Below are 18,979 nucleotides of genomic sequence, written 5' to 3' on the forward strand. Positions count from 1 at the left end.
TATTGACATGTACAAACTTTGTCAGTATTGCAAAGATACGCACGACACAAACAGGCAGTCTCATGATATCATGTTCTTCTTAGTTGCTGAGTTACATGCAGCTATTTACTCTTGCCACGATATCAGCAAATATGGCATAACTATGGCACAGGTCGATACAAAACGAACTTGCCCATTGTCCGACTCTTTTTACCGGTCCGGATACACACTCGGCTGCCTAGAACATTCGGCTGCCCAGAGGTGGAGCGCAGCAATACACAGACACTATAATTAGCAATTGAATCTTATTTTTTCATCATCATTGCAAACATTGGCTAAGATGTGCAGGCAGACAGGTAGTCAAGTAGTGTTATTTTTTCAGGAACTATGATATGGCAGCAACTATAAAGATTAGCATACATCATCACACAAAACGCTGATTGTTTTTGCTCCAAAGTGTAGAGACTGCGACCTGCTTGTGCAACTGCAAAATCCATTACAACAGACATAGGGAGAAGGTTGTAGCATTCATAATATACAGTGCCTTCGGAAAGTATTCAGACCCCTTGACTTTTTCCAAATTTTGTTATGTTACAGCCTTATTCTAAAATGGATGACATTGTTTTTCCCCCCACATCAATCTACACACAATACCCCATAATGACAAAGCAAAAACAGTTTTTTAGAAATGTTTGCTAATTTATAAAAATAAAAAAAATATATATCACATTTACATAAGTATTCAGACCCTGTACTCAGTACTTTGTTGAGGCACCTTTGGCAGGGATTACAGCATCGAGTCTTCTTGGGTATGACGCTACAATCTCTGCAGATCCCCTCAAGCTCTGTCAGGTTGGATTGGGAGCGTTGCTGCACAGCTATTTTCAGGTCTCTCCAGAGATGTTCGATCGGGTTCAAGTCCGGGCTCTGGCTGGGCCACTCATGGACATTCAGAGACTTGTCCCGAAGCCACTCCTGCGTTGTCTTGGCTGTGTGCCTAGGGTTGTTGTCCTGTTGGAAGATTAACCTTCACCCCAGTCTGAGGTCCTGAGCGGTCTGGAGCAGGTTTTCATCAAGGATCACTCTGTACATTGCTCCATTCATATTTGCCTCAATCCCGACTAGTCTCCCAGTCCCTGCCGCTGAAAAACATCCCCACAACATGATGCTGCCACCACCATGCTTCACCATAGGGATGGTGCCAGGTTTCCTCCAGACGCGACACTTGGCATTCAGGCCAAAGAGTTCAATCTTGGTTTCATCAGACCAGATAATCTTGTTTCTCATGGTCTGAGAGTCTTTAGGTGCCTTTTGGCAAACTCCAAGCAGGCTGTCATGTGCCTTTTACTGAGGAGTGGCTTCCGTCTGGCCACTACCATAAAGGCCTGATTGGTGGAGTGCTGCAGAGATGGTTGTCCTTCTGGAATGTTCTCCCATCTCCTCAGAGGAACTCTAGAGCTCTGTCAGAGTGACCATCAGGTTCTTGGTCACCTCCCTGACCAAGTCCCTTCACCCTCGATTGCTCAGTTTGGCCGGGCGGCCAGCTCTAGGAAGAGTCTTGGTGGTTCCAAACTTCTTCCATTTAAGAATGATGGAGGCCACTGTGTTCTTGGGGACCTTCAATGCTGCAGAAATGTTTTGGTACCCTTCCCCAGATCTGTACCTCGACACAATCCTGTCTCTGAGCTCTACGGACAATTCCTTCGATCTCATGGCTTGGTTTTTGCTCTGACATGCGCTGCCAACTGTGGGAACTTATATAGACAGGTGTGTGCCTTTCCAAATCATGTCCAATCAAGTTGTAGAAACATCTCAAGGATGATCAATAGAAACAGGATGCACCTGAGTTCAATTTCGAGTATCAAAGCAAAGAGTCTGAATACTTATGTAAATAAGGTACTTCTGTTTTTAAAATTTTTACATTTGCAAAAATTTCTAAAAACCTGTTTTCACTTTGGCATAATGGGGTATTGTGTGTAGATTGATGAGGATTTGTATTTATTTAATCAATTTTAGAATAAGGCTGTAACGTAACAAAATGTGGAAAAAGTCAAGGGGTCTGAATACTTTCCGAAGGCACTGTATGTTTTGGAATGTTCGTTCAAATCGCAGCAGGGTATTTATTCAGCTGTTCAGAAATATGAGGCCTAGACATAGGCTATGTCATCATGGTTCAGAAGTGGGTGAGTAAAGAGCGAAACATGAAGGGAGGGGGAGTCAGTGGTGGGTAAAGTAAAAGTAAAAAAAAGTGAAATTAAACCAGTAAAATATTACTTTGGTAAGTCTGAAAGTATTTGGTATTAAACACACTTAAGTATCAAAAGTAAATGTAATTACTAAAATATACTTAAGTATCAAAAGTAAAAGTAAAAGTGTAAATAATTTCAAATTCCTTATATTAAGCAAACCAGACAGCGTTTTTTATTTTTTATTAATGGATAGCGGGGGCACACTCCAACACTCAGACATCATTTACAAACAAAGCATGTGTGTTTACTGAGTCCGCCAGATCAGAGGCAGTAGGGATGACCAGGGATGTTCTCTTGATAAGTGTGTGACTGGATCATTTTCCTTTCCTGCTAAGCATTCAAAATGTAACGAGTACTTTTGGGTGTCAGAGAAAATGTATGGAGTAAAAAGTACATTATTTTCTTTAGGAATGTAGTGAAGTAAATAAAAATATTAAAGTACAGATACCCCCAAAAACTACTTAAGTAGTACCTTAAAGTATTTTTATTTAAGTACTTTAAACCACTGGGGGGAGTGTGAGCAGCAGCTATGTTAGAAAAACGAATGTGTGCGTAAAATAAACACATGCGCAGAAAGTGATCCGGATCCTTTCCGTGGGGGCGTGGGTGAAAACTCAGTATCCGTACCAACGGCCTACTTTTTAAAAGTTGGGATTGGGTAATGAGTTTGGAGCTTTTCATTCAGTTTGTTGATGTACAAGTGTCCTAGTTGGGTGGAGATGATCCTCTTCAACAGTTTATATGTTAATCTCTGTTTTGTGGTAATACATTTCTATAAGTTATACGCTAATATACCCTAATTGTATACTAATTACATTCTGGATATGTAAATACAGATTCAGTTTTGACAGCTTGCACTCTGAATCAACTCAAACACTCTCAAATACTGTTACTGATGGGTTCTTAACTATGTACCTATTTTCCTCATGCATTGACCTCCCTTTTATCTCGTTAAAGTAGTTGTGATAGCAGCAATTCTGCTTATCTTTCTTGCTTGAGAGTATCCAAACTATACTTTTCACAAACATTTCACAAAACCAGTCACCCAGGTTTAGCAATGAATGAAAGTATATTCTTACATTTGTAGAAATCCTACTCTTGGTCCATCTTGTACAGTGGGGAAAAAAAGTATTTAGTCAGCCACCAATTGTGCAAGTTCTCCCACTTAAAAAGATGAGAGAGGCCTGTAATTTTCATCATAGGTACACGTCAACTATGACAGACAAATTGAGAATATTTTTTCCAGAAAATCACATTGTAGGATTTTTAATGAATTTATTTGCAAATTATGGTGGAAAATAAGTATTTGGTCACCTACAAACAAGCAAGATTTCTGGCTCTCACAGACCTGTAACTTCTTCTTTAAGAGGCTCCTCTGTCCTCCACTCGTTACCTGTATTAATGGCACCTGTTTGAACTTGTTATCAGTATAAAAGACACCTGTCCACAACCTCAAACAGTCACACTCCAAACTCCACTATGGCCAAGACCAAAGAGCTGTCAAAGGACACCAGAAACTAAATTGTAGACCTGCACCAGGCTGGGAAGACTGAATCTGCAATAGGTAAGCAGCTTGGTTTGAAGAAATCAACTGTGGGAGCAATTATTAGGAAATGGAAGACATACAAGACCACTGATAATCTCCCTCGATCTGGGGCTCCACGCAAGATCTCACCCCGTGGGGTCAAAATGATCACAAGAACGGTGAGCAAAATCCCAGAACCTCACGGGGGGACCTAGTGAATGACCTGCAGAGAGCTGGGACCAAAGTAACAAAGCCTACCATCAGTAACACACTACGCCGCCAGGGACTCAAATCCTGCAGTGCCAGACGTGTCCACCTGCTTAAGCCAGTACATGTCCAGGCCCGTCTGAAGTTTGCTAGAGTGCATTTGGATGATCCAGAAGAGGATTGGGAGAATGTCATATGGTCAGATGAAACCAAAATAGAACTCTTTGGTAAAAACTCAACTCGTCGCGTTTGGAGGAAAAAGAATGCTGAGTTGCATCCAAAGAACACCATACCTACTGTGAAGCATGGGGGTGGAAACATCATGCTTTGGGGCTGTTTTTCTGCAAAGGAACCAGGACGACTGATCCGTGTAAAGGAAACAATGAATGGGGCCATGTATCGTGAGATTTTGAGTGAAAACCTCCTTCCATCAGCAAGGGCATTGAAGATGAAACGTGGCTGGGTCTTTCAGCATGACAATGATCCCAAACACACCGCCCGGGCAACGAAGGAGTGGCTTCGTAAGAAGCATTTCAAGGTCCTGGAGTGGCCTAGCCAGTCTCCAGATCTCAACCACATAGAAAATCTTTGGAGGGAGTTGAAAGTCTGTGTTGCCCAGCGACAGCCCCAAAACATCACTGCTCTAGAGGAGATCTGCATGGAGGAATGGGCCAAAATACCAGCAACAGTGTGTGAAAACCTTGTGAAGACTTACAGAAAACATTTGACCTGTGTCATTGCCAACAAAGGGTATATAACAAAGTATTGAGAAACTTTTGTTATTGACCAAATACTTATTTTCCACCATAATTTGCAAATAAATTCATTAAAAATCCTACAATGTGATTTTCTGGATTTTGTTTTCTCATTTTGTCTGTCATAGTTGACGTGTAACTATGATGAAAATTACAGGCCTCTCTCATCTTTTGAAGTGGGAGAACTTGCACAATTGGTGGCTGACTTAATACTTTTTTCCCCCACTGTATCTAGATATGAAGTGTCTGGATATTGGCGGTATCCCTTACTCTGAAACGATACGTTACAACTGTGCAAGATAAGGGACTATCACAGACATCAGAACTTTCACTCAGTGATGAAGTGATTATTGGTTACTGTAGAACATTACACAATACAATGCTAACACAACATTCATATTGTTTCAAGGCATGCAAAGTATAGCATAAATATATACAATTTTGTAATTTACTCTTGGCATGAAAATAAATGGTAACTTTTTGAGTGATTAAGTCTAAAAATAATATATTATTGGTAACCTACATGATGCTTGCTATATGAACTACACAAACTGGTGAATGCTTGCTTATAACATACAGTGCCTTCAGAAAGTATTCATCATCCTTGACTTTTTCCATTTTTTTTTGTGTTACAGCCTGAATTTAAAATGGATAAAATTTAGATTTTGTGTCACTGGCCTACACACAATACCCCATAATTTCAAAGTGGAATTATGTTTTTATATATGTTTTAAACCAATTAATACAAAATGAAAAGCTGAAATGTCTTGAGTAAATAAGTATTCAACCCCTTTGTTATTGCAAGCCTAAATAAGTTCAGGAGTAAACATTTGCTTAAGTCAAGAAATAAGTTGCATGGACTCATTCTGTGTGCAATAATAGTGTTTAACATGATTTTTTAAATGACTACCTCATTTCTGTACCCCACACATATAATTATCTGTAAGGTTGTTCAGTCGAGCAGTGAATTTCAAAAACAGATTCAACCACAAAGACCAGGGAGGTTTTCCAACGCCTCACAAGGAAGGGCACCTATAGGTAGATGGGTAAAAAACAACAACAACCAGACATTGAATATCCCTTTGGGCATGGTGAAGTTATTAATTATTGTACTTTATCAAAACAACACAAAAGAAGATCAGGTATTAGACTCACTGTAGTTAATACAACACCCGTACTGTACTCTGTCGGTCATCGTCTGAGCTGCATGCCATTTGGAGAATGTCTGTGTTTCGACATAGATTTGTGTGTGCTCACATTGGATGTGGTTGTCCACAGCCTCATATGGAAGAGTTTCTGTTCGCCAAGACAGTCGAATTTTGCCCGAAGGGCATACATATGCTATATTGCATTTATGTATTGGTATGGTTACCAATCAAAAGTGGGAATACTACTGTGCATATAAGAAATCTAAAGCATCAGTGTATCAGATGAGTGAGTCACAGGTACTGTGACACTCCAGACCTGGTGTTGCTTCACACACACACACACACACACACACACACACACACACACAGTTCATGTGTCATACACAGAGGCAGTACACAGCCATACAGGAAATCTATGTAGCCACCCTATCATTACGGAAAAGTCCATGTAGTACAAGCCAATATGTGTACTTGACTGCATATGCATTGTGGTGAGTACTTGGGTGCATGTTGGAACTGTGTGTGGTTGTGGGGTGTGTGGTTGTGGTGTGTGTGGATGTGATATGTGTGCAGGCATATGCATGACCCTCTTGTTGCAGATTGGTGTTGCCCAGTGGGGGCTGTGTGTGTACAATAACTCATATCTCTAATATATCCCTGTTGTAGACTTTTGGGGAGAGTCTAATTACAGTGAAATCCTGGACTTGCATCTGGGCGGTATGTATTTCAAATCTGTCGCTTCCAACTAACTAACAGCTAACCCACCTATCTGTCTTTCCCTTCTTTACTACTGGTCTGGAGCTTGTTTCCCCTGAGCTACATCCCCTGCTGCTGCAGTACTCACCCTCGGATCCAATTTCGAAATTGGGTAGTGCATCATCAGTTCCTCTTGTCATGTTAGTCATTGCATACTTTAGAGAGCTATTTATAACTTGTCAGAAATGTCCAGATCAACTAGCCCATGTCAGCTAACATTTTTTTATTTAGGTTTTTTAGCCCATACATATTATTGTAATTTTTTTGTCACTCAAATATCACGAATACACATTAGACATAGAATTGTATAGAATTGCAAGAAAATGTGCTTTAAAACGGAACAATTTTCTTTGCACCCCATGGCAGAATGTGTAGAATTGCAGGAAATAGACGTGGCACGTGCACGGTATGTTCCCCAATGCTGGAAGGGCCCCGAGTGGAAAGAGTTTGAGAACCCCTGCTTACACATAACACACCTATTTATGATAATGTTAAAGTAGAACTACACACACACCCACCCACTTACCCAACTGGAAAATAACTAAACTGGCCCTTAACTAGCCGATGCTATATCCCTGTAGTCCCAGCTCTGGTGCTGCTGTATCCCTGTAGTCCCAGCTCTGGTGCTGCTGTATCCCTGTAGTCCCATCTCTGGTGCTGCTGTATCCCTGTAGTCCCAGCTCTGGTGCTGCTTTATCCCTGTAGTCCCAGCTCTGGTGCTGCTGTATCCCTGTAGTCCCAGCTCTGGTGATGCTGTATCCCTGTAGTCCCAGCTCTGGTGCTGCTTTATCCCTGTAGTCCCAGCTCTGGTGCTGCTGTATCCCTGTAGTCCCAGCTCTGGTGCTGCTGTATCCCTGTAGTCCCAGCTCTGGTGCTGCTGTATCCCTGTAGTCCCAGCTCTGGTGCTGCTTTATCCCTGTAGTCCCAGCTCTGGTGCTGCTTTATCCCTGTAGTCCCAGCTCTGGTGCTGCTGTATCCCTGTAGTCCCAGCTCTGGTGCTGCTTTATCCCTGTAGTCCCAGCTCTGGTGCTGCTTTATCCCTGTAGTCCCAGCTCTGGTGCTGCTTTATCCCTGTAGTCCCAGCTCTGGTGCTGCTGTATCCCTGTAGTCCCAGCTCTGGTGCTGCTTTATCCCTGTAGTCCCAGCTCTGGTGCTGCTGTATCCCTGTAGTCCCAGCTCTGGTGCTGCTATATCACTGTAGTCCCAGCTCTGGTGCTGCTTTATCCCTGTAGTCCCAGCTCTGGTGCTGCTTTATCCCTGTAGTCCCAGCTCTGGTGCTGCTGTATCCCTGTAGTCCCAGCTCTGGTGCTGCTGTATCCCCTGTAGTCCCAGCTCTGGTGCTGCTGTATCCCTGTAGTCCCAGCTCTGGTGCTGCTGTATCCCTGTAGTCCCAGCTCTGGTGCTGCTTTATCCCTGTAGTCCCAGGTCTGGTGATGCTGTATCCCTGTAGTCCCAGCTCTGGTGCTGCTGTATCCCTGTAGTCCCAGCTCTGGTGCTGCTTTATCCCTGTAGTCCCAGCTCTGGTGCTGCTTTATCCCTGTAGTCCCAGCTCTGGTGCTGCTGTATCCCTGTAGTCCCAGCTCTGGTGCTGCTTTATCCCTGTAGTCCCAGCTCTGGTGCTGCTGTATCCCTGTAGTCCCAGCTCTGGTGCTGCTATATCACTGTAGTCCCAGCTCTGGTGCTGCTTTATCCCTGTAGTCCCAGCTCTGGTGCTGCTTTATCCCTGTAGTCCCAGCTCTGGTGCTGCTGTATCCCTGTAGTCCCAGCTCTGGTGCTGCTGTATCCCTGTAGTCCCAGCTCTGGTGCTGCTGTATCCCTGTAGTCCCAGCTCTGGTGCTGCTGTATCCCTGTAGTCCCAGCTCTGGTGCTGCTGTATCCCTGTAATCCCAGCTCTGGTGCTGCTGTATCCCTGTAGTCCCAGCTCTGGTGCTGCTGTATCCCTGTAGTCCCAGCTCTGGTGCTGCTTTATCCCTGTAGTCCCAGCTCTGGTGCTGCTTTATCCCTGTAGTCCCAGCTCTGGTGCTGCTTTATCCCTGTAGTCCCAGCTCTGGTGCTGCTTTAACCCTGTAGTCCCAGCTCTGGTGCTGCTTTATCCCTGTAGTCCCAGCTCTGGTGCTGCTTTATCCCTGTAGTCCCAGCTCTGGTGCTGCTTTATCCCTGTAGTCCCAGCTCTGGTGCTGCTGTATCCCTGTAGTCCCAGCTCTGGTGCTGCTGTATCCCTGTAGTCCCAGCTCTGGTGCTGCTGTATCCCTGTAGTCTCAGCTCTGGTGCTGCTGCTCCTCTGACACGCCCATACCTGCCCCGTTGCATAACTCCCTGTAAAATACGTGTCTGTGCTGAAAAGCAGTGTTTGTTTGGTCCTGACCCCTCGTAGCCGTCCTATTCACATTGTGAGTGTATCCCAAATGGCACCCTATTCCCTATTTAGTGCCAGGACCCTATATTGTGCACTACTGTTGACCAGGGCACATAGGGCACTGGTCAACATTAGTGCACTATATAGGGAATAGGGTGCGGGCCCTGGTCTAAACTAATGTCCCATACAGGGCCATAGAGCTCTGGTCAAAAATAATGCACTACATAGGTAGTAGGGTTCCATTTTGGATGCAGCCTGTGATTGTCCAAAAGAGTCTCTGTATTAGTGATCCAGCGTGGATGTGGTGTCTTGACCGCCTGACTGTTAGACTGTCCTTCTCTCTGTGATGATGATGTCGTTGTCACCCATTAGACAGGAGATAGATTTTCCCAGTGTTACAACACTCCACCCTATCTGGTCATTGTCCCCAAATAGTATGATCACATTCACGTCCCCCTTGACTATCGTTCTTCACTATGTGGTTTAAAGACCCTCGGTACAATTGCATGCAACCATTATAAACGTTTTGTTTCTTGAGTAAATCACAGCAAGTTAGATGAGGCATCCATTGAAGGTAAGTATTTCTGGAATTGAAGAATGAGAAACACCATTGACACTTGGTTTGATCTTCCAAACTGAATGCAGTGTATGTCTGGTGTTCTCAAGCTTCTGGGCTGTGTGGAGGACAAGGTATGCATGGTCAGCATTCTGCAACTTGGGCCTGGTACAGTGTTGCCCTGTGTGGTGAAGTGATGTGGACTGGCCTCCATCTGGCTGGCACTGGCCAAATCATGCTCCGAAACACAGGCTATTGAGGGAGGCAGCATGGCTGTGCTGTGTGTGCAGTAGCCCTGCAGGGGGTGCTAAAAGCTAGCGAAGGAAACTGCTGTCATGCTCTCGCTTTTGGCCAGCAGGGTTGACTGCAGCGACACATCTTGTCTATCACTCCATTTACAACCATAATCACCTCCAATAGGCACACTAGTTTCACAATGATTCTCAATTATTTGGTACTTTATATACATATTATTATCAATAACTGCGGTTTTATGATGAGGTATGAGGCGGAACCAATGCACTTTAAAATCTCACAGCAGTGAGTGTATGAATGACAGCCTATCTTGTTTGAGTCGAGAGTTATGATTCTACTGTGATAGTCCCTTGTGGTTAATTTTCCCAGCATTCCATTCTCTCCTAGCTCTTTCACCCACCCAAGTCTCAGACTGTTGAGTACATTGTGTGCGTTTCCTGTTGTATCGGTGTGTGACAGGGTATGACGCCGTCCCTCTTTTTCACTTGTCCTATCAAGATCCTCCCCTACTAATCGTTTGTCCCATACTCTCTCTGATAGAAGGCTCTTCTTTGTTGAGAAACTCAATGACTTTATCTACTCTCCACTTTACAGAGTGTGCCTAGTACAGTGTTTTGTCTCTACTTACTTACTATATCCAGTAGACAGTATGACCTAATTATCCGTGACAACTTTCTCGTGGAGGTTCACACGCATTTGTACGAAATGCTAATTTGCACTTCAAAAGTAGCCACAACAACATCAACAAATAGAAGTTGTAATGTTTACCTGGGAGAGCTGAAATATTTTCTAAGATGGAATAATGAAATCATCTAAGCGGGAAAGGGTTATCTACTATTTCTGTAAACCTCAAGTGATGATGAATAAAAAGCTGTTTTTATTTGGATGAATTTAATTTGCAGAGCATTGTCGACACATTACACAACATTGGTATTGTGAAGGCTCCTGTATCACCCCATAGAACTCTATTGACACAAAACAGTTTTGCTGAGTTTGAGGAGTAATATTCTGAGTCCAACAGATGAAAGAAGAGGATTATTTCCCCCGTTCTTTCCAGCCCTTTGTGTTTTCACTCTCCTTTTTTCTCCTTCTCTCACCACACAACTGATCTCTCTCACCTCCTCTCTACAGGTGCTTTCAGTCCTCTCCCCTCCTCCCCCCTAGTGTTCTCACTCTTTTAGATTTTTCTCCTCACTGTTCTTTCTTCCTCATCTTCCCCCCATCTCCCCCTCCCTCCTTCACTTCCTCTCACGCTTTATGTCCTCTACACTTGTTTTCTCTGTCTATCACTTCTCCCTCTTCCTCCTCTTCCTCCACCCCACTCCTTGGCACTCTTTCCCTATGTTGTGGAAGTAGTTGAGCCTTTTGTCGGGACCCCTCGCCGAAGACCTATCTCCTTCTGTCCCTGCTGTTCCTCTGAAGGTAACGTAACCTATTGCCTCGCCTGCTACTGGCTGCTGCAGGTTACCACAGCAACCGATCGTGGGGATCCATGGAGCAGGGCTCCTCCCCCTGGTCTCCTGAAACTCCTCTCCCTCTGTGTGTCCAGGCTCAGTAGATTTCCCCAGGATGTCACCGTTCTCTATCTACCATAGTCGTATCACATTCAACATTACACACATTTATGTAGACATTTGTAAACTTGCTGGAAAGGTGTAGATGAGAAAATAAGGACAGGACATGTCTATGCTACTGATGTACTTTTGGTTAGTTGAGTTGAGGATACTCAGAGACCTAGTGCACATTGCCACCAATAGTATTTTTAAATGGTTTATTTACTGCCTGTCTTGAATCAACCATGTAACATTGACGCTTCTATAGACCCCCTCCCAGATTAATTTGCCTTTGAGATTAACAGTCTCAAGCAGAAACATATTAGAAACCCCTCAACCCTGGTTAACAACCCAAGTAAGTAAACAACTATTGTGCACACATTTTTCCATCATTCCAAGTAGCTGCAGCTAAAGCTAAAGGGGAAACTACTCTGCTTCATTGTGTGTTTAATCAACAGCATGTCCTCTGTTTGCTGTAAAACTAATGGACATCTGCACGACTGAGTGGTCTAGTCTCTCTATAGTGTGTGAAAGCTGCCAGACAGCCTCTGTCCCTTGACTATAGTGTGTTAGAACTAAGACTGTGTGTGACAAGGTTGTGGTAAAGAGAGCGATAGACCTACAACGTGTGACACGTCTCAGCTTTGCATATTCTATACATAGAGTATTTAGAACAAGAAATTCAACATTTCTGGATCGTCTGGTCTACTGTCTCTAACACCTGTCTGTGTGAAACTGCTTGAGAAGCCTTCTGATCAATGTGGTAAACAAAACATGCCTGTGTGTGTTCTGTGCGATCTGGTTTTCAGGCTGGTGTGTGTGTTATGTTGCTAACTGTGGCTCTTCTCTCCTGTGATCTTGGAACCTGGGCTAAGGGTGGTGGACGAGGCGCAAAGAGAGAAAGAGAAAGAGAGAGGGAGAGAGAAAAGCAAGCACATTGTTGGATAAGTTAGCAAATCCACCTGTTTCCATCTCCTCTTTGTCCTGTCTGAGTTCCTCCGTCTGAGGAACTCCGCTTTGCCTCTCTCTGTCCTTGTCTGTTAATCAGCGAAAGCCGGTAGCAGCACCCGAGAGCACAGCCATTCGATTTATGTGTGTATTGTGTTTTTCCTTTTCGTTTTGCAAGAGACTCCACCACTCCAGCTAAGTACGTCATGCTGCATCATTGGTTTGCCCCCCAGTGTCTCATTGAAACCGCTTGGCTCCCACCTGCGTGCGACAGATAAAAAATGCTAGCAGACTTTCTATAGCATAGCATAGCATAGCATGGACTGGCCACCTTTACAGTGGCACAAGGGTGAAAGTAATTTGTCCCCTGGCCCTTGGCTGCATTGGCCCTTGACTGCAGTAATGTATAGCAAATACCAGTAGAGGCTTCTCCCTCAGGCAAATCTAATAGGGGATAATGATAGATTCACTATTGGTCTAAATGACAGATCGCCGCCACCATTTGACCCAGTAGTAGAAGCTGATGGGAGAATTAAATAATTCATAACACGGGTCTTATGAAACCACTCTGTATAAATAGGATCTGACAGGATCCTTTATTTCTACTGGTGGTTCATTGTTGCATGTAGGGATGTAGAACTTCCATAGAGATAAAAACTCTTCTGGTGTTTTATCTCTGTGTTGAACGTCCATAGGTTCCTTGAGTACAACGTCCTGGGTACAATGGGGTGGAATAGACCACAGGTTTCTGCCCTGTACCCCTACCCATGGGCCTCTCTGTAAGGAGGGCACAAACACGGGTATGAGACGACCACTGCTCTGAACATACAGTGGTCCTCTGTAGCTCAGTTGGTAGAACATAAGGTAGAACATAAGCTTCCAACACCAGGATAGTGTTTTAGTTTCCCGGGACCACCCGTATGTTAATGTATGCAGGCATGACTGTAAGTCGCTTTGGATAAAAGTGTCTGCTAAATGTCATATATACTGAACAAAAATATAAAGGCAACATCAACAATTTCTAAGATTTTACTGAGTTACAGTTCATATAAGGAAATCAGTAAATTAAAATTAATTCATTAGGCCTTAATCTATGGATTTCACAACTGGGAATACAGATATGCATCTGTTGGTCACAGATACCTTAAAAAATAGGTAGAGGCGTGGATCAGAAAACCAGTCAGTATCTGGTGTGACCACCATTTGCCTCATGCAGCGCGACACATCTCCTTCGCATAGAGTTGATCAGGCTGTTGATTATGGCCTGTGGAATGTTGCCCCACTCCTCTTCAATGGCTGTGTGAAGTTGCTGGATATTGCCGGGAACTGGAACACGCTGTCGTACACGCCAATCCAGAGCATCCCAAACATGCTCAATGGGTGACATGTCTGGTGAGTATGCAGGCCATGGAAGAACTGGGAAATGTTCAGCTTCCAGGAATTGTGTACAGATCCTTGCGACATGGGGCCATGCATTATCATGCTGAAACATGAGGTGATGGTGGCGGATGAATGGCATGACAATGGGCCTCAGGATCTCGTCACGGTATCTCTGTGCATTCTAATTGCCATCAATAAAATGCAATTGTGTTTGTTGTCCGTAGCTTATGCCTACCAATACCATAGCCCCATCGCCACCATGGGGCACTCTGTTCACAACGTTGACATCAGCAAACCACTCGCCCACATGACCCCATACACGCTTTCTGCCATCTGCCCGGTACAGTTGAAACCATGATTCATCTGTGAAGAGCACCCTTCTCCAGCGTGCCAGTGGCAATCGAAGGTGAGCATTTGCCCACTGAAGTCGGTTACAACGCCAAACTGCAGTCAGGTCAAAACCCTGGTGAGGACGACTAGCACGCAGATGAGCTTCCCTGTGACGGTTTCTTCAGTTGTGCAAACCCAAAGTTTCATCAGCTGTCCGGGTGGCTGGTCATAGACGATTCCCGCATGTGAAGATGCTGAATGTGGAGGTCCTGGGTTTGCGTGGTTACACGTGGTCTGCGGTTGTGAGGCCATTTGGACGTAGTGCCAAATTCTCTAAAAGGCGGCTTATGGTAGAGAAATAAACATTACATTCTCTGACAACAGCTCTGGTGGACATTTCTGCAGTCAGCATGCCAATTCCATGCTCCCTCAAAACTTGAGACATCTGTGGCATTGTGTTGTGTGACATAATTGCAAATTTTAGAGTGGCTTTTTATTGTCCCCAGCACAAGGTGCACCAGTGTAATGATCATGCTGTTTAAACAGCTTCTTGATATGCCACACCTGTCAGGTGGATGGATTATCCTGGCAAATGAGAAATGCTTACTAACAGGGATGTAAATACATTTGTGCCAAACATTTGAGAGAAAAAGCTTTTTGTGCGTATGGAACTTTTCTGGGATCTTTTATTTCAGCTCATGAAACATGGGACCAACCATGAAACATGGGACCAACACTTTACCTGTTGTGTTTATATTTTTGTTCAGTGTATTATTATTGATTATTATTATATTACAGTACAGTAGCAAGGGCGTCTGTCTCAGAAGTCCAGATTGAGTGACACACAAACTCTCAACTTTGAAACACCTGTTTTTCCTGTGCATTTTCCAAAGTTGAAATCTCCTCCATTTCATCTTCTGTGAGCCATACGGCAAGACCATCCCGACCCCTGGTCAACAGTCCGGTCCATCCCCACTTTGCCATCCATTCCCACAACAAAGACGTCTTGGCTTGGCTGTCATTGCATTGCCTGTGTCTGCATCAGACCCACCTAAAGCCTCCTCTGCCCTGCCGTTTCCCTCACTCCCCTTTCTGTGTTGCTTCTTCTTCCAGGGATGGGGAAAAAGGACGACACCAAGCTCATGCAGGAGTGGTTTAAACTGGTCCAGGAGAAAAACGCCCTGGTGCGATACGAATCTGAGCTGATGATATTGTGAGTTAACCATTATTATCCTTTGTTATAGGCCTACTGAAGGTGAACTCTGTATCTATACAAGGTGCTGTAACTGAAGGTAGACAGACATCATTTAGACATAGATTGGAGACATCATTTAGACATGAGACATAAGTCAGGTCCACAGGTGTCATAGTTGGGCCGTAAGTCTGTCTTTCTGTCCCCCAGTGCACGAGAACTGGAGCTGGAGGATCGCCAGAGTCGACTGCAGCAGGACCTGAGGGAACGAATGGCAATTGAAGGTGAGGACTGCAAATGTTCAACTCAATAAATCTTTATTGTCCCGAAGGGCAATTCGTGTGCAGCTTTAACAAATATGAAAGGTGCAGGACCATGGGAAACAACATTCATGGTTTCATCAAATTCTGATTACCTCAGAGTGAGACACTTTTAACTTTCCTCTCCACATACAGTGGGGGAAAAAAGTATTTAGTCAGCCACCAATTGTGCAAGTTCTCCCACTTAAAAAGATGAGAGAGGCCTGTAATTTTCATCATAGGTACACGTCAACTATGACAGACAAAATGAGAATATTTTTTCCAGAAAATCACATTGTAGGATTTTTAATGAATTTATTTTCAAAATATGGTGGAAAATAAGTATTTGGTCAATAACAAAAGTTTCTCAATACTTTGTTATATACCCTTTGTTGGCAATGACACAGGTCAAACGTTTTCTGTAAGTCTTCACAAGGTTTTCACACACTGTTGCTGGTATTTTGGCCCATTCCTCCATGCAGATCTCCTCTAGAGCAGTGATGTTTTGGGGCTGTCGCTGGGCAACACAGACTTTCAACTCCCTCCAAAGATTTTCTATGGGGTTGAGATCTGGAGACTGGCTAGACCACTCCAGGACCTTAAAATGCTTCTTACGAAGCCACTCCTTCGTTGCCCGGGCGGTGTGTTTAGGATCATTGTCATGCTGAAAGACCCAGCCACGTTTAATCTTCAATGCCCTTGCTGATGGAAGGAGGTTTTCACTCAAAATCTCACGATACATGGCCCCATTCATTCTTTCTTTTACACGGATCAGTCGTCCTGGTCCCTTTGCAGAAAAACAGCCCCAAAGCATGATGTTTCCACCCCCATGCTTCACAGTAGGTATGGTGTTCTTTGGATGCAACTCAGCATTCTTTGTCCTCCAAACACGACGAGTTGAGTTTTTACCAAAAAGTTATATTTTGGTTTCATCTGACTATATGACATTCTCCCAATCCTCTTCTGGATCATCCAAATGCACTCCAGCAAACTTCAGACGGGCCTGGACATGTACTGGCATAAGCAGGGGGACACGTCTGGCACTGCAGGATTTGAGTCCCTGGCGGCGTAGTGTGTTACTGATGGTAGGCTTTGTTACTTTGGTCCCAGCTCTCTGCAGGTCATTCACTAGGTCCCCCCGTGTGGTTCTGGGATTTTTGCTCACCGTTCTTGTGATCATTTTGACCCCACGGGGTGAGATCTTGCGTGGAGCCCCAGATCGAGGGAGATTATCAGTGGTCTTGTATGTCTTCCATTTCCTAATAATTGCTCCCACAGTTGATTTCTTCAAACCAAGCTGCTTACCTATTGCAGATTCAGTCTTCCCAGCCTGGTGCAGGTCTACAATTTTGTTTCTGGTGTCCTTTGACAGCTCTTTGGTCTTGGCCATAGTGGAGTTTGGAGTGTGACTGTTTGAGGTTGTGGACAGGTGTCTTTTATACTGATAACAAGTTCAAACAGGTGCCATTAATACAGGTAATGAGTGGAGGACAGAGGAGCCTCTTAAAGAAGAAGTTACAGGTCTGTGAGAGCCAGAAACCTTGCTTGTTTGTAGGTGACCAAATACTTATTTTCCACCATAATTTGCAAATAAATTCATAAAAAATCCTACAATGTGATTTTCTGGAAAAAATATTCTCAATTTGTCTGTCATAGTTGACGTGTACCTATGATGAAAATTACAGGCCTCTCTCATCTTTTTAAGTGGGAGAACTTGCACAATTGGTGGCTGACTAAATACTTTTTTTCCCCACTGTATGAGTTCTCCACTTATCTGTCCCTCTTTCTCTCTTTTTCATCCCCCTCTCCTCCTCAGACCACCTGAAGACGGAGGTGGAGCTGGCGCAGGAGAAGCACATCCTGAATGAGATGCTGGAGGTGGTGGAGCAGAGAGACTCCCTGGTAGCCCTCCTGGAGGAGCAGAGGCTCAGTGAGAAGGAGGAGGACAAGGACCTGGAGTCTGTCATGCTCTCCAAGGGCTTCAACCTCAACTGGGCCTGAGGAGGAGAGACTAGACTCACCATCCACCCTAACTCAGATAATACTCTACCCCTCCCCTGTGTCAGGGCTCAATGAAGGCCCAACCCACGGTCCCATGCTTGGTCCCAGTTAACCCAGCAGAGAATGTGTGCAGAATGGAGTTGTCCCATTACGGCTCCTCTGTTGGAGCAGTCTATAATGTTTACATATCTACCCTGCCACCAGCCAGGCATCATTACCTACAGTGATATCTCACCTCACGGTGGGAGGAGCAACTACAGCCTGGACTTTCTCAGAACCTCAGTGGTTCTCCAGAATGGGGAACTGTTTTTCTTTTAATTATTTCTTTTAATCTCAGACACGCAAAGGGAAGGAAGAGGTTAGGTCCTGCTGATGTAAAGGAATTCAATGTATGATACCTGTTTCTATGTACTACATGTGTAGAACACGACACATTAGCGAAGCTGTGGTTTTAGATGAGGGTAGGCCCTTGACCTATTGCCTGTTACAGTGTTACAGGGTTTCTGTGGCAAGGGGAGGAGTGGTCTCACTCTCATCCTATCAGTCTCAACCTAACCTCGTGACATCCTCTGCTATTGTGACTGCTGACTGGGGGAGGGACATCCTCTGCTATTGTGACTGCTGACTGGGGGAAGGACATCCTCTGCTTTTGCTGCCTTTCACTCCAATTACACACTGGCTTCCACGTTCTGAGGAGCCAATAAGGATGGCACTCTAAAAGGTCCATCATTTTTTTGCACAGAGATTCACCCTAAGAGTCAACACTAAGGATCAATAGAATCTGGTCACTTGTTTGTTTTGTATTTATTAGCTTGGTTTTGACAGAGAACCTGAATGAACTGTTTTTGGTATTTTCCGTGTTCACGGAGGAGAGTGCCCGAACTGGAGGCTCGACGGATTGCACTTGTGCTCTCTTTATGACATTGACTGCAAGGACACCAACTGAAAACTCCATCACCAAGAAGCCATTGTGTGTCAGGAGTGGAGGCTGCTGCAGGCTCATAGAGAAAAATATCCTGCGTTACATTGTCTTTGACTCTGAAAGTTGTGCTGGTGTGAATAGTTAACCTGTAGCATAGATTAATTGACACATGTACACTTTAGCAAGCAACCCACTTGACACATCTGTTGGTGTCCTAGTTACATTTACATTTAAGTCATTTAGCAGACGCTCTTATCCAGAGCGACCTACATAATTTTTTTATTTTTCATACTGGCCCCCCGTGGGAATTGAACCCACAACCATTGCAAACGCCATGCTCTACCAACTGAGCTACATCCCTGCCGGCCATTCCCTCCCCTACCCTGGACGATGCTGGGCCAATTGTTTGCCGCCCTACGACAGAGCCTGGATTCGAACCAGGATCTCTAGTGGCACAGTCTTAGACCACTGCGCCACACGGGGACTAGTTCTGAGTGATCATGCGACTTCTCCATACCATGCCATTCACCATAAATCACACTGATATTTCATTTTATAATCAGTAACC

General features: G+C 44.4%; 1 protein-coding gene across 1 annotated transcript in view; it reads left to right on the plus strand.

Moving 5' to 3' along the window:
- The window catches only part of LOC121532284 (protein-methionine sulfoxide oxidase mical3a-like), a 176,077-nt gene extending 157,376 nt beyond the window's left edge, over positions 1-18,701 (plus strand). Inside the window, exons 31-34 of the mRNA XM_041838136.2 lie at positions 6,530-6,580; positions 15,111-15,210; positions 15,400-15,473; positions 17,305-18,701. Coding sequence (XP_041694070.2) covers positions 6,530-6,580; positions 15,111-15,210; positions 15,400-15,473; positions 17,305-17,489 — 410 coding nt within the window. The 3' untranslated portion in view covers positions 17,490-18,701. The remainder of the gene's footprint in view (positions 1-6,529; positions 6,581-15,110; positions 15,211-15,399; positions 15,474-17,304) is intronic.
- The last annotated feature ends 278 nt before the right edge of the window (positions 18,702-18,979 follow it).

The sequence above is a fragment of the Coregonus clupeaformis genome, chromosome 19 (assembly GCF_020615455.1).
Source record: "Coregonus clupeaformis isolate EN_2021a chromosome 19, ASM2061545v1, whole genome shotgun sequence".
NCBI lineage: Eukaryota > Metazoa > Chordata > Actinopteri > Salmoniformes > Salmonidae > Coregonus > Coregonus clupeaformis.